General features: G+C 36.3%; 2 protein-coding genes across 2 annotated transcripts; one reads left to right on the forward strand and one right to left on the reverse strand.

The window, feature by feature from the left end:
- Nucleotides 1–736: 736 nt before the first annotated feature.
- Nucleotides 737–2334, forward strand: LOC114415974 (kinesin-like protein KIN-8A). The gene is made up of 4 exons (XM_028380841.1): nucleotides 737–811; nucleotides 1659–1709; nucleotides 1807–1899; nucleotides 1984–2334. The coding sequence occupies exons 1-4, from the start codon at nucleotides 737–739 to the stop codon at nucleotides 2332–2334; spliced, it is 570 nt and encodes a 189-aa protein (XP_028236642.1).
- Nucleotides 2335–3054: 720 nt separating this feature from the next.
- Nucleotides 3055–4816, reverse strand: LOC114416670 (homeobox-leucine zipper protein HDG2-like). Its single transcript, XM_028381624.1, has 3 exons — nucleotides 4277–4816; nucleotides 3754–3823; nucleotides 3055–3653 (listed from the first exon to the last, which is right to left on the reverse strand). The coding sequence occupies exons 2-3, from the start codon at nucleotides 3811–3813 to the stop codon at nucleotides 3345–3347; spliced, it is 369 nt and encodes a 122-aa protein (XP_028237425.1). The 5' UTR covers nucleotides 3814–3823; nucleotides 4277–4816; the 3' UTR covers nucleotides 3055–3344.
- Nucleotides 4817–16863: the final 12047 nt, after the last annotated feature.

Consider the following 16863-nt stretch of genomic DNA (forward strand, 5'->3'; position numbering starts at 1 on the left):
TGTGTATTGGAAGAAACTATCAAAGGTGGTAGGGTGATATGGAGTTCAGTAGAAGGGTGGTGGTGAGTGCAAGTATCACATTCCCCATTACCATCCAAGACAGAAAAGGAAGAATTGGTCTGAATTGGTAAATGAAGGTGTGTAGCGATTAGTGGTTAATGTTATGGCTACTGCTAGTGTCAACCAAAATCGAAAAAGGTAAACACCGGATATATGGCCCAAGAAACGAAGGGTATTGGGGAGTCAAAGCCCAATAAGGCTTTAGAGAACAACTAAAAAGAATTGTTAGTTGGTTCATGTGAGGGGTCTGGAGGTGGTTCTAAAGATGTTGGTAGAGGTAAGTCATCAATAAAAAAAGAAAGGAATATGATGGAGGTACATTTTATGTCCCGAGTAAAAATTGTCACAATTGTAACATAAGTCGACAACATATCGACAGAGGGGTATGAGATATGAAGGGTCCTAGACAAAGAATCATTGAGGTTTTTCTTGGTTTTGGTGTAGGGAGGGTGGGATCTAGTGTTGTGGAGTAGCATGGAACACTTCAGAAAGTTGGATGGTTGTTTGGTGTTAGCGTCACCGATGAGGGAAGAGATAAAGAAGGTAGCAGCAGAGGAGTACTAGAAATGAAGGTTTCTATACAAAACATCTTTGTTGGTGTCAAACATCTTTGTTTATATAACGTGAATGTTAAACAAAAAGTACGACTTCGGTGGGAGACACTAGACCATTGGTGATGGTGTATACAAAGGTTTTTGGAGGTGAACTTCCTGAAAGAAGGCATGAGGACGGTGGTGGTGATCATGTGAGGGTTAGTAGTGGTGGTGAAGAAACAAGTATCTGGGAGACAATAATCATCCTCTGAAAAGTAATATCTCTGTTTATGCTTTTGGTAATGTAGTAGATGGAGAATTGCTGGAAAAGGGTACCTTTTTGGGAAAAGAGATGGATGGTTAAGAGAATAGGGATGGAAAAGGAGACAAAAAGCCTATTGACATAGAGTTTCAAAATTTGAACGTTGGAGTCAATATGTAGGGATACGTGGCAGTTGTTTTGAAGGGTGGTGGAGATAGCAAAACGAAAAAATGGTAATAGGAATAGGGCAGGAGGACAACATGGGAATAGATAAAGTGAAGGTGTAGCAGAAATATGACTAGTGAATGGGGCAATGGACAAAGGGGAAGTAGTGGTGGTTTACTGGTTTAGTGGTAGAAATGGTAATAACAGCACTTGAAGAGGGGGCTGTAAATAGCGGTGTGCAAGTTCCAAAGATGGGCTGAAGTCAACCAAGAAGTATTATTTATACCCGCTGAGTGACAATCATAATATAGAGTATGTATTAGACTCCCTGTGCCTTGTTGATTGTCTTTAATTATTGGGTCTTGAGAGAAATTGAATGGTTTATTTATGGTATTGCTTGATGCCAGTGTTTGTTTGGTTCATATTCTAATTTGCAAATAATATGACTAAGTTTTGTTAAAGCTCAAGTTTACATGTATATTTATAGAGGCCATCTATACTAGGTGTAAATAAGGAATTTCTCTTGCAAGGTCATCAAATACAAGTCCATTGTTCAATAAACCCTCCTGTCTAAATTGTATCCCTTAAATTTTAACTCAGAAAGATATCTGATTGTACATTGTCTAATTATGTTATAGGGGATTGTTGCAGCAGGTCTTACACAATACCGAGCTTATTCCACCGATGAAGTCATATTCTAATCCAATTTGCTAAATTTATAAGTTTACCAGCTGTTTGAACTATGAACTCTCAGAAATTTGTTTATTCTTTTCTTTGTTGCTTCAGGTGATGGCATTACTTCAACAAGGAAATCAGAACAGAACCACAGAATCAACCCGTGCTAATGAAACATCTTCACGCTCCCATGCTATTTTGCAGGTAAACTTTGAAATTTTTTAGGAAAAAAATGAGCAATCCCTTAAATGTCATGATTGTGACATATGCTTAATTTGTTACATCTAGGTTGTGGTTGAGTACCAAGTTAGAGATGCTGCAATGAATATTATTAAAAAAATGGGCAAGCTCTCAGCTATTGATCTTGCAGGTTCAGAGAGAGCTCTTGCCACGGATCAAAGAACAGTTAGATCTCTTGAGGGTGCCAATCAGTACAAACTGCAACGAATTGAAGAGTCGAAGCTATCGTTTTCGGTCACCAGTACAAACTGCAAAGAAACGAGCTTTTGGGACATAACTACTGCCAACAGCCCATCAGTTACCACATTGAATGGGAGAAAAACTAGAAGTCATGTCATTTCTGAAACTACAGCACATCCATCTGTGCTTCTTCAGGTCTCGTGTTTTTTATTCTCCTGACTCCTGTTACTTTTTTTTTTCTCCTGACTCCTGTTACTTTCCCTCCGGATGTACATCACCATCAGCATATAACACAATTAAATCTATAATCTAAGGTCTCCTATAATATCTGCACTTTTAAAAGTTAGTAGTCAATACTTATAATGTGACTCTTTTTCTATATATTTATCTCAATTCTCAAAGAAAAGAAGTTAACTAGGAAAGAAAATAGCTAATATGTCGTGACTTTAATTACATTGTTAAAATTCCTTTTTATAAACCTGTTTATCTTCTCTGAGAACCAGAGGTCTTCCAGGTGAAAGCAATCCCCGACAGTTTTGTTATAAACCTCCAGATAGGACAGATGAACAGCATGGTTTCCATCACAACTTCTCATCCTGATTTTACTGAACAAATCCTTAATTGCCAACACCGTCACACCCGGACTCTCCACTGTACCAAGCATTGTGTAAGTTTTTCTGGCTCCGCTGGCACCATAACAGAAAACTGATCCATTCCTCCCTTGCAGAACTCCTTCCAGAAGTTCTGAGGTTCTGAGGTTCTGAAAATGTAAAGTCAATGTATACCTTCCATCAAAGATAAATGAGTGCCTAAGCTATAAGATTTTGAATGCATGCTGAATATTAAGCATGGAAAGATTCTATAATGCTGTCAAACCCTTTTCTCTTTAAGGTTTTAATTTTCTTGTATTATAAGAGTCAAATGAACTCCAAAGGCCAATGAGCTTGAAACTCAGCTAGTAATATTGACATAACAAGTTCAATCCTCCTCAAGACCTTATCATTTACTAATTTTTCCTGTTGAACTGTTGTCAAGCTCAAGCACAGCAACTAAGCAAGTAACAAAATTTTCAAAAGAAGCCATAGAAGAGAAGATAAAATTTCACTGATATCAAAACAAGCAAATTGCAATTTAATGTAACATAAATATTTAACCCTGGAAATGAGCCAGCTCACGAATGAGATGCAATACAGTTATTAACATAAATTAAAGACAGAAAGAGAGAACCACTAGGGCCAGAATCCACCAAGAGAAAGCTTCGCGGTTGGAACAGAATCCACCAATATTTGAAACGCAACAGTTAAGAGAGAACCACTAGGGCCAGTTTCGCCAATGCCACCACTTCCATTATGCGATGTGGTTCCATCAGGGAGAATAGCAAACCCTGAAGGAAGAAGTGCCACGTAATCTGGGTCTCCACCATTTAGAACCACATTCATTGCAACAATGTCCACCGGAGCATAAATGAGAAAAGAGCCTGTTGAATTGGTGCAACTCTCTTGTAATATCAACATGTTGCTCTGGCTCGAATTTGCACTCTACAAGGTTATGACTTAGTTAATTAGTCACACTTCACTCAGTTTAATTTACTGGGAATGTTTCAAATTGACAAATAATGAATATACATATATAACATACATTTACTCGAAGTAGAGATACACAGTTTCCTGTGTCTCTTCCGTTTGCAATGTGTGCCATTTCTTGGACCCTGGAAATGAGCCAGCTCACGAATGAGATGCAATACAGTTATTAACATAAATTAAAGACAGAAAGAGATCAAAATTAAAATTAGTCTTTAGAAAACACTGCATCTATCATTAGTAATTGTTCAGGTAGTGACTAGTGAGTGAAACCTTCTGAAGGACAAGGACATTTCCCAAATTCCGATGCATATCCAAAGCAGTTTTATCAAAGGAAAAAAAATGTAAAAAGAAAAAACAAACGAAGCCTAGTCTCTCAAACATAAAAAAGTACCACATAAGCATGTTCCTACATAAATTTTTTAAAATAAAAACTCTTTTCAATTCTCTTAAAAAAAAACATAAGCAAAAATTTCTAAATAAGCTCAATCAAATACATCCGCGTTCCTAAAGTTCTCAAAATGTTAAATTAATCAAGTAATTATTATCATTCTCAAAAGCAAATCGAAAACGAAACTCACGTGGTGGAATAAACGTCGTGCTGAGTAGCCGAATCCGTAATTATTATCTTTTTCGGACGCAAACTACGTTAGGTAAACGTCACGGCGGTCAACGATTCTGACGCAACACCGTGAACCCGCTTCCTTCTCCCTCTTCGCCAGCGGCCTAACCCTAACGAACACCAGAATGCGGGTCCCACCCTTCAAAGAAGGGTTCTTGTTGGTAGGTGCTGCTTCGGCGGCGCCGTGCTTCTGCTTGTGCTGCTCGTACAACGCAAGAAGCGATTTCATCTTCTCCTTTAAAGCGTCGTGTTCCGAGTTTGACTCGTTCGGTAGTGTCTAGGACCGAGTTGACACTGGCATTGTAAGGGCCGAGTTGACTCGTTCGGCTTCGGTTAGGTTTGGGGAAGAATGGATCGGTGAGTGATTATGATGAGGTTAAGCGGTGGGAATGTGGTGTTGAAGCTCCGTTTTCTGCTCATTACGCTGCCCAATCTCGATGCCTTCTTCTTCTTCGTTCACGGTTGAAACCCCTTTCTGTTTTTTTTTTTTACCGAGGCGCGGTGAAAAATAAAATGGGTTTGTTTGTGACCTTTTTACCAGCGGACCATTCCTTTCAATATTTATTTTCCCAAATATTCCTCTTTTCAAATTATGTACCCAAATGTCTCATTTTTTTAAGGTATAAATTCAGTTGGGAAGATCCAAATTCACAGCATGAATTTTCAAAATTGCAATAAAAAACAGTTAACGATTTAGTTTGCCAAAAATCGAATTCTTAACGTAGTTTTTTAAAAAATAATTAGAAAGTTATATTTTTTGTAATATTTTTTTTTTGTTTTATATATTTGAAAGCATTCATTTTGATTTTTTTAATTATGAAATTTGACTTAATGAACTAATTTTAAAATTTTAGTTTAAATGTGATTCGTGGGGATGATTTTGTTCTTTATTTTTAATGTTAGATGATGTTTTATGATTTGAAAAATAAATAAGTTTAATAGTTTTTATGTAAATGAATCCAATGGCATAAGTTTCACATCTTGATTTGGTTTAAAAAAGCTTTAAAAAGGTGCTTGAAAACGCAAAAAAAAAAATCATGTTTTGCACTTTAATATTTTTCTAATGGTCTTTTGTAGCATATTTTGCCATATCAATATGACATTATTTGGTACGAATAATGCATCATTTGCATTGTTTTTATGTTGATGAATGTAACAGTATAACTTTTTTTACTTGAATCAGTTTAGAAAAGGCTTTAAAATCATGTCTAAAATTGTAAAAATTAGACTTTAGACTTAGTAAACTCCTTTTATAATATAATTAGCTAATTATGAGTTAAGCACGAATCATTTGGGTCTGTGTATATTACAACAGTCAAATGATTACAGCTAAGCACGGATCCACATCATTTGCCAGCAATAACACAAGGTTAGTTTGTCTTCATCAAGACATGACACTTCAGGCTCTAATGCAAGCAATCCAGAGTAAGATTACACCATGTTTGAATGACAAACAAGTAGGCGACATCTATTATTGATGGCCTATATCCAATGTTGATGGAAATATTGAATATAGGGCATGGAAACTTGAAGACAATGAAGTCGTACATATGATGTTTTCTATATTCACAGAAAATCCTAATATCATGTATGTTGAATTATGCGGCGAAATCAAACCACAATCCCAATGTAGTCTTTGGGACGTTATGAAAAAATTGCTTGACAAAACAATGAAACCTGAATGACATTATGTAGAGATTACAATCACCATTTAGTGAAATTTTTATTTTCATGTTATTTTGATTTCAAGGTTCAGTGTTTGCTTATTGTAATAATAATGTATGGATTTTGCTTGTAGGAAATGTATTAATGTATGTGTTTTTTCATTTTAGTTTTTTTATTAATAAATATAAACAAATCAGTTGCACAACACATCGTGAATCAATCAACCCATCAACAATTCATAAATAAACATGCAGAGCTTCATCTTTTATGGCAGAAAAGGAGTGGTTGGGATAGCACCAACAACAATAAACGACCCAGAACGCATTGACGTAAACGAGGCTATTGTTCACTCGTCACCGAAAACAATTAATGGCTCATAACACATTGATGTAAACAAGTTTGCTATTCACCCGTCAAGATTCTTGTAGAGCTTCATCCTTTGTACCAGAAAAGGAGTGGTTGAGATAACATCAACAATAATCAACGACCCATAATGCATTGATGTAAACGAGGTTACTATTCACCCGTCAGGATTCTTGTAGAGCTTCATCCTTTGTGCCAGAAAAGGAGTGGTCGAGATATCACCGACGACAATCAATGACCCATAAGACATTGATGTAAGCAGGGTTACTGTTCACCTGTTAGGAATCCTACAAAGCTACATCTTTTGTGCCAAAAAATGAGTGGTTGGGATAGTACCAACGACAATCAATGGCCCATAACTATGTTATCTCTTCCATTCAAAGCTCGACTAATTTATTTGTATAAATATGAGTAATGTATGAATGTAAACTTTAATATCTCATCATCTTCAAATCATTTATTTTTTTTCACAAGGATCCAAACACAAGCAACACACATGGAGTGAGTTATTATATTCCTAGCTAATAGAAAGAAACAAGACAACATGTATATACACATATCATATAAATGAAATACAGCTTACTTAGACATAGCTCACGTCATTCAACCAATTATCGTATAACATCACATCTCAACACAACACGTGTCACACATTTTAACATCATTCATGTACTCAAGGATCAAAATGCAATATCACTTAACTAGTCAATAATCATCAATACATGAGCATTATGTAATAGATATACTAAGACTCAATCTTTGATGCAATGTGGTACTATGTCAGTGAAAAACCTCATCGGGTGCCCACGAGTACATGATAAGATAGACCACACATTGGTAAGTCAGGTCACTCTCACTAGGTGAAATCATAGGAAGACCAATCAGGGTCACGTTGTTTTGCGAGAATGCTCCAACCATGTGGGATTGGCACAAGCTTAAAGGAGCACTCAAACAAGGTGTATTTACCCTGAAGGCCTACACTCTGAGAAGTCCGTTGAGGTCTCTCCCTCCTGATTCAAGTCCAACCCAAAAAAACATTTTAACACACAGACTTTACGTATGAACTATGCAATACAAATAGCTACTTAATTGTTTTTAAAATCATTTTAACTCGTTGCGCCTCAAAGTGGTTAAACTTGTCAGGTTCCCATAGTGAAGCTCATCATAAAACTCGACGTGCATTAACTCGTCTTCCTTCAAGGGTCTTTGATCGAGGCCGTACCCAAATCAAATAAACATTAAAAATACAGTATCTAGGAAGTGATCCTAGGTCGTCTCCCAACGAGCAATGGTCAACCAAACGTTCATAACATATAGTAATAAAACAGTAACGAATTGGGGGGGGGGGGGGGAGGGGTTGTTTGTTTTTGTAAATTAAACAGAAAGTAAATTTGAATTAGAAAATATTAGAATTAAAGCACGTTGTTTCCCCTTGATTCACAAGCAAGTCTCTTATCCTAGGTTACGAAAATTTATCCTTTATCAGTTCAACCACTTAATCCAACCCTAAATTAAATTACTAAGCGGAATTTAACATAAGGCATTCATTATGTGATTAAGCATCACATACACCAATTAATCATGAATGAAACTAATCATTAAGCATGAACGTAAATTAAGCGCAGAGACAATTAATCAAGCACTAAGCATGCATGGATTAATAGCAACAAATATAGAGTAACTGGTGAAGAAGAGAAACTGATCAGAATTCAATATAAATAATAAAACCTCAAAGAGAGTTGTGCTTGATCCTCAAGAGAAAACAACGCTGGAGACTTAGTCTTCCATTAATCAATAGAAACGAAATTGTAGATTGAAGCAGAAAACGAAATTTAATTGTTACGTGAATAGTAAACTGGAATTGCAAAATCTAAAATTATTCTTTGTCCCTAAAACGAAAAAGACTAAAACGAAAACGAGAGAGAGGAGAGAAGCCAGACTCAAGCTAGAACCTTGGTGCTGTTATATAGTTCTCAGCCCCAAAGCTTACAAATCTGTTTTAAGTCCAAGCCCATAAATAAAATAAAATCTAGATAAGATAAGGTAAGACAAAATCTAGATGAAATAATATCTAGATGAAATAAAATCTAGATAAGATAAGATAAGATCTAGATGAAATAATATCTAGATGAGATAAAATATAGATAAGATAAGATTTGGTAGAATAAAATAGTCTGCTCTCTTCAAGTCCAAGCCCAATTCTGGATTCAAGCCCAATTGCTTATAATTCTCCTGAAATTAAATTAAAAACACAAAATTAATCCAGTAGGCCCAAATGATAAAACTGCATAATTAATTTGACAATTAAGGTTAATCAGTAATTAAAATGGTGACAAAAAGGGTTAAGAATTAGGAGAAAATGATGATACATCAAATCCCCTCACACTTAGCCTTTTGCACTCCTAGGCAAAATCAAAAACAAAGCAAGGGACAAATCCAGAGACATTAAAGAGAAACAAACAGACACAACAACAATTACATATTTCTCAATGAATCTCAAGGAATGAAAAGAATGGGTAACATCCAACACGTAAAGAGTTAAAGAGTCAAGGCTGTCATGAAAATCATCCAAGCATCTCAAACACGGTAAGATAGTCAATCAGCTTAAGAATGAAAAGTGATAAAGCCTCACAAGATATGCACTCTATCTCTCAAGTGTCTAGGTTACTGATTACTCTCAGAGTACCCATGAAAACAAACAACACATAGACTTGGCAAGATTCTAAAATTGACAACCACATCAGAATCACATGCACATGAGGATCAAAAGGTCTTTTAAGGTTGTAATGGTGCCAAGGACAAGGTAGATGAAATTATGGGATAGTAGCTAAAACCCAAAGGAATAGAGGAGCAATGAGGAATAAGTGGGAAGTAAGAAAAAGTAGTAAACCCCAAAACCAAAATTACAAATTAAGCCTTAAAAAGTAAACCCAAAACAAAATCAACCAAGTCTTCAACCAATCCAAGTCTTCAAACCAAGACCTCAGTTATGCAACTTCATTCATTCTTTTTTTTTTTCTTTTGATTTTTTTTCTTTTTTTTATTTTTGATTTTTATTTTATTTTTTTTTTTGAACGTGGACAGTAGCATTTGAATGCGATTGAAAAATAAAGCAAAAATTAGGCAATATATGTATACATTATCAAGCATGGCCAATAAAAACATATCATCCAATGAAACATACCTCCCCCCTCCCCCTCACACTTATTCCCAAAACAATTCCAAAGCTCCAAAATTTCTTAAGAGTATGTTTGGATGGAGAAATTTAATAAGGTAATTCAATTTTTTAAAGGATTTTAATTACTTTTCAATTAAATAAGATGTTTGGATAAAAATTTAAAAAGAAATTGAAATTTGAGAATTTTGATCAGGGATTTTAGTTAACTTAAATATTAGCATTTCAAATTCTTTCATTTTATGAAAGAATTTGAAATTCTTTTGTGTTGTATTACCCTCTCGGCTCTCTTGAATCTGTGGTTAACCCCTTTCAACCAACCCTGGCTACTGAGGCCATGGGTGCTGGCAGCTTCACGCTCAACATTTCATGCATTAACGGCTCTGTCACAATCAACACCGGCATCGTTCAGGCCTCAATTACGTAGACCGTGTTCGATCAGAATCCCGTCGCAATTTTTGGGGTTTCCAAGGTTCTCTTGCCGAGGGAGATTTTTGGGAGAAATCCGATAGTTTCTGCTAAGCCTCTTGATAATGCTCCTCCACCGGATGATGACGCTTTGTCACAAGAGAATTCACCGGGATTTGATGGACAACCCTCACACCTATCGTCCCCGCCAGGCTTTCGCGAAGATGTGAGGTCTCATGCTGGTGGTTCCTTGAACTTTGTTGTTCTTCTTTGTTGTATAGGCTTGTATTTTGTGGTATAGAATTACAGATTATTATTTTCTATTGTGGGGTTTTGTTTTAATTTTATCCACCTTCTGTACACGGTTAATTGTATTATTAGGTTGCAAATGCACCCTTTTTTTCTTTTTTGTTTTTTTTCCTATTGCTTCTTAGTTATTTTCTTCTTTCGATTTATTATAAAAAAAATTATGTTAATTGTGCCATTGATCCAATAATTAGTGTAATTAAGGAGGTCAATGCCATTTATCTGCTTTTATTGTTTTCTCTTCTTGTATTTTGATATACAATACAGTCCTATTTGTAAGTGTTAGTTGAATAAGCCTTCTCATCTTGTTTTAGACATAATTCTATTCTTCAGAATTTGAAATTTGAAAGAATTTTATGAAATAATTTGAACTTTAATAGTGTGTCGTAAATGAAATAATAATTTATATACAAAATTTTGAAAATGAAGAAATTTAATTTCTTTATCCAAACACAAAATTTTAAAAATGAAAAAAATCTAATTTTTTATCCAAACAGAAAATTTTAGAAATGAAGGAATTTAAATTGAAGCATTTGAAATTCTCATAATTTAAAATTCTTTAGAATTTTAAATTTCCTCATCCAAACACACTCTAAGGGTAGGGTGAAATCATGGTTTTTCACTTAAGGCTTGTAATGAACTTCAAACACAAAGAAAGGGGAACATACCGAATAAAATGCCTAAATCATCTCCCAACATGCATGTGAAGCAAGAAGTATCAACAAGAGTCAAGCCAAGGCTATTGTGCAAGCAATCAATGGGGCAAAACACACCGAATAAAATAAATGATGATGGCTCAAATTCTCACTAGGGGTAAATCTATCACCTTCAATTCGAACTTTCAAAACTAACTTGACATGTACAGAAAAACAAGGATTTCAATTCACAAAATGCCAAGAAACTCCTATTTCAAAAACAATTACCCATTACTTGTACATAACCCAAAATTCAAAGAGAACATGCAATGTTGTACACAAAACATAAAACCCAAAATAACAAAATTAACCTAGAAAACCTAACAAAATTAAACTAGAAAACCTAATAAAATTAAAGAACAATCTTCTTCCCCCCCGCCCCCCCCCCCCCCCCCCCACACTTAAACAACACATTGTCCTCAATGTAGCACAATCATAAGATCAAGAACAATCAAAGCAATCAATAAATTTGGACAAGTGCAATAAAAGTAAAGAAGGAGACAGAAAAAGAAAGCTCCCTAAGTCATGGCGGAAGAGAAGTAGGGTGAAGTAAGGAGGTCTCCTCCACCACTATATCCACTAAGGAGGGATTTGTGAGGAATGGTTTCAGTCGGTGTCCATTGACCTTGAAGCCCTTATCTGTGGATTCACTTTTGATCTCAACTGTACCACAAGGAAAAACATTAGTCACCACAAAAGGACCAATCCACTTTGACCTCAACTTACCACTCATGAGTCCGAGCCTAGAGTTATACAATAAAACTTTCTGTCCAACCACGAAGTCTTTCTTAGCTATCAAGCTGTCATGGAACTTCTTGGTCTTCTCCTTGTAGAATTTGGAATTCTCATAGGCTTCTAAACGAATCTCATCTAACTCACTTAGTTGCAACTTCCTTTCCTCTCTAGCCTGATCAATAGAAAAGTTGCAGTTCTTTACAGCCCAGTAGGCTTTGTGCTTTATCTCTACAGGAAGATGACATGTCTTGCCAAAGACAACCCGATAAGGCGACATTCCTATGGGTGCTTTGTAGGCAGTCCTATGCGCCCAAAGAGCATCATCTAGCCTGGTGCTCCAATCCTTTCTGTTCGGCTGCATAATCTTCTCTAAGATCCTTTTTATCTCCCTGTTTGAAATCTCAGCCTGCCCATTAGTTTGGGGGTTGTAAGGTGTGGAAATTTTGTGCACGACCCCATACTTTTTGAGCAAGGCATACATGGATCTGTTACAAAAAATGGGTGCCTTGATCACTAACGATGGCTCTAGGGACTCCAAACCTGCAAAACATATTAGATCTAACAAAATCCACAACAACCTTAGCATCGTTAGTTCTGGTGGGTTTGGCTTCCACCCATTTTGAAACATAATCAATAGCAAGGAGAATATAAACAAAACCAAAAGATACAGGGAAAGGCCCCATAAAATCTATACCCCAGACATCAAACACCTCACATAATAACATGGGTTGTTGAGGCATTTATTCTCTCCATTAAAGTGAGCCGCTTGCTCTTTGACAAGGCTCACAAGTGCTACAGATTCTCCATGCATCCTTGAAGATGGTAGGCCAATAGAAACCGCAGTCAAGCACCTTGCGAGCTGTCCTCTGTATGCCAAGATGGCCACCTAGTGCGGAAGAATGACAGAATTGCAGGACTGAGTCAATCTCATGGTCTGGAATGCATCTCTTATTAACCTGGTCACTGCACAACTTCCACAAATAGGGGTCATCCTAAATATAATGTTTAGCATCGCTCTTAATTTTATCATTTTGAGCTTTAGATGCTAAGGGAGGAAAAACATAAGCAACCAAATAATTCACAATATTAGCAAACCAAGGAGTGGGGAAGGAATCAGAAATACTATACAAAATGTACAAATGGTCATCCAGAAAATCATCCTGAATGGGTGAGTCTGCAAACGCACGCTCAATCCTACTCAGATGGTCAGCCACGAGGTTCTGTGCACCGCTCCGATCACGGATCTCCAAATCAAACTCTGGGAGCCAAAGCATCCACCTGATCAATCTAGGCTTTGATTCAGCCTTCTTCAACAGGTACTTCAGAGCTGCATGGTCAGTATAAACAATAACACGAGTACCAAGTAAATATGAACGAAATTTCTCAAGAGCAAAAACTATCGCTAATGGCTCTTTCTCTGTGGTAGTGTAATTTGCTTGAGCAACATCCAAAGTTCTGGAAGCATAGTAGATCACCCGAGGCAGCTTATCAATCTTTTGAGCAAGGACAGCCCCCAATGCGTAATTGGATGCATCGCACATTAGCTCAAATGGGGCTGTCCAATCAGGTGCCTGAATGATAGGGGTAGTAGTCACCGCACGCTTGAGGCAATCAAAAGCCTCTTTGCATCGATCATCAAAATCAAACTCCACCTCCTTTTCTAGCAGATTGGATAGTGGAAGGGCCACTTTGCTAAAATCCTTGATAAAACGCCTATAAAACCCTACATGACCAAGAAAAGAACGAACCTCTCGCACGCAAGAGGGGTAAGGAAATTGTGAAATAACATCTATTTTTGCAGGGTCTACCTCTATGCCCCTACTGGAAATGATATGCCCTAAAACTATACCTTGTTCTACCATGAAGTGACATTTTTCAAAATTCAGCACAAGGTTAGTTTCAATGCATCTACTAAGAACTCTATCTAGACTATCTAAACATGTATCAAAAGAGGATCCATAAACAGTAAAATCATCCATAAACACTGATGCAATCCTACTCCGCAAGGGCATTGGATAGAAAAACTCCAAGTAGATTGGGCCAGAGATGCAAGAGAAGGCCCTAGGGTTCTTATGAGCCTTAGGGTAGATTTCGGGCCCATGGGCTAAGTACGAGCCCGCTTATCTTTGTAAATATTAGATTAAGGTTTCATTATTTTTGGGCCTTGTATTTAGGGCTCCATAATGTAGGTAGGGTACTCTAGAAATATAGGATTTTTCAGCCCTTGTATTTTAGGGCACCTAGACTAGTTTTTGTATTAGGGGTAGTTTTGTAATTTCACATGCACTAAGTGGATATTTGATGTGTGTGGTTGGAAATAAATTTAATTGAATTGGTAGAAGCCCAATCCAATTAAATTTTAGAGGGGGAGGTGAGCATTTGCTTACTACACCCCATTGCCACATCATATAGTCACACTTTGTGCATGTCCTTCATGCTTTTCATGCCTCATGACACCTAAGCACACTTAGTGGAGAATCTTGGAATTGATCTTGGATTAGTGGGCTGAACCATAACTAAAATTCACTAATCATAATTAGTGAAATTTTGGCTCCAAAGTTTGGCTCCACAAATTCAATTTCAAATTCAAGTGAAATTTGAATTTCCCTCCAATTGTGTGACACTTAGGCTATAAATAGAGGTCATGTGTGTGCATTTTTTTCAACTTTGATCATTTGAATATTAACTTCAGATTTCAGAGCTCTTTTTGAGCACAAAATTTCGTGCTCTTCTCTCCCTCTCCCTTCATTCATCTCCTTCTTCCTCCAAGCTCTTATCCATGGCCTCCTATGGTGGTGAGCTTCTTCTAGACTCATCTTCTCCTTGAAGTGGCGTCTCCTCTCTCTCTCTCCCTTTCTCCATTCCGCTGCCATTCATCTTCCAAGAAGCAAAGGAATCCATTGATGAAGAAGATCCTAGGCCTACAAGCTCCAATGGAGCTTGCATCATGTGGTATCAAGAGCATCTTCATCTAGGTGATGTTCTTTTGCTTCCTCTATCTTTTTGTTCGGTGAATTCTCTTTAATTCCTTGTTCTTCATCTTATTCTCCATGTATATCCTCCATTGTCTTGTGGTTTGGTGCTGTTTGGAGTAGATTAAAAAAATAAACCGATTAAATCTTAGATCTACACTTGTTCTTGCATTTCTATGGTTCAAATTTTGTAGATCTACTCTTGAATCTTGTTTTTGTGTTGATTTTAGGTTCTATCAATTTTCATTCATAATATTCTTGTGCTGAACCTTTAGATCTAAATTTTGTTCCAAAATATTGATTAGAAAAAAAAACACAAAAATCTAAGTGTAAATCACTTAATCCATGTTGTCTTAGAGTCATGTTTAGTCATAGTAATTGTCACATTATGCTCTAAGTTTGTGTTGAATTTTTATTTTGCTTTTTGAATTCTAGATACATTTGTTCATGTATTCTTGTCATTCTTAGCCTATCTTTTCAATTTTGAGTCTAATTCATGCATGTTATTTAGTTCATAACATGTTCTAAATCAATTCCTAGAAGTAGTCTTGTTGTTGAACTCTTTTTTTGTTTTCTAAGATTCCTACATGATGCCTATGATGAAGTTGAGATGTGGTGCTGAGTTGTGGCTGGATTTGTGAATCAAATAAGTCTTAAGCTCTCTTGAATTGTGTTATTCAAGATAATTGAGCATAAGCAAACACAAATTGTAACTATCCAAGCCTTAAGCAACATAAACACTACTCTTGATTTCTAGGTTGAAATCGCTGGTGCAGGCAGCTTGAACATACAAAAGTGTATAAATTACTGGGAATTGGTCACTACGATTTTTGAGCTGAAACTTTTACCGAATTTTCTAGACATCTGGACCAAAATTATAAAAAAAGAACCAAGCGATTTGGATTAAAGGAAAAAATAAGAAAAATCTCACAAGTTGGCAGAAAAATCAGTGTCCAGGAAAAAAAAAAAGAAAAGTGAAAGGAAAGTGTGCTTGTTGTTTTGGCTCAAAATTTGTTCTATAATTGGTGCATATTTTATACCAATCCTAGTTCTGAAATTTCAATTGAAAATTATTGTGAAAACAAGTGCCAAAACTAGAGGTTTCTTGAGTCTTTTTTTTTTTTTTTAGTTTTTCTACTCTACTCTAGAGCCATTCTAGGTTTCTCTTTGAGTCCTAGCTTGCTTTTTTGTGCTTTCCATTGCTTTAATTGTTGAATAATCCTTGGAAATTTGTCTTGTTAAAACTCTATTGGTTTAGCTTTCATTTCATTTTTTTTTTTTGTCTTTGGTTATTGCTTGTCTCTTTGTTTCCTTGCTTGTGAGTTGCCATATAGGGAATTGGAAAGGAGGATTGGTGCCATATCTTGAAGAATTTGAGTCAAGAAGCAAGGGGCCAACCACCTTAAGAGCTATTGGACTAAGAAGCACTCCAAATTGAGTGAAACACTAAAGAGAGAATAGCCACCACAATTGAGGACTTTTTTCTTTGTAATTTTGTAATTGGCAATTTGCTTTGCTTTCAAATTTTGTAACAAAAAGGCCTTTCATTGGAAGTAAGTTGGGAGCCTCCACTAGGTCACCCTACTTCCATTTGTGTGTAATAATTTTAGGCAATTTTCCCTTAGGATAGTGAGTGTTTTGTTGGGAACCTTAAATGAGGTCATCCAAACACTCTTAGGATCCGCCTAGTTTGCATTTCTTGCACTTTAATTTCTTGCTTACTTTCATAGCTTATTTCCTTTACCCTCCATTGTCAAACCGCCTAGATAGCTTTCCTTTTTACCAATTAGTTTTTACCTTATCTTTCACACCTTTTTTAGTGTTTATTTTGGCTAGTTTCAACCATAGTTTCTTTTACCTTTTTTTCAAACCCCCAACAAGAAAGAACCATAACTTAGGAACCAACATGAGTCTTCATTCTTCATCTAGTGTTAATGGTGAGGGTTCTACTCCTAAGGACCCCTTGTATAAGATATTAGATGAGTTGAGATCCCTTAAGTTGTGGAAAGAAAAACAAGAGAGAAAAGAAAAAGGTAAAAAAAGAGTGGAAGAAATAAGTCAAGATGAAAGAGAGAAAATAAGAGAGGAAGAAAGAAGAAAAATAATGAAAGAAATGAAAAGAGAAAAACATGTCTCCTATAGTAGTCATAACTCTTGCAAGAGCCTAAGTGAAGAACTTCGTGACTATTATGAAGGAAGGCATAGGTCACATCTTAGACCTCACTCC

This window comes from Glycine soja, chromosome 6 (genome assembly GCF_004193775.1).
Source record: "Glycine soja cultivar W05 chromosome 6, ASM419377v2, whole genome shotgun sequence".
NCBI lineage: Eukaryota > Viridiplantae > Streptophyta > Magnoliopsida > Fabales > Fabaceae > Glycine > Glycine soja.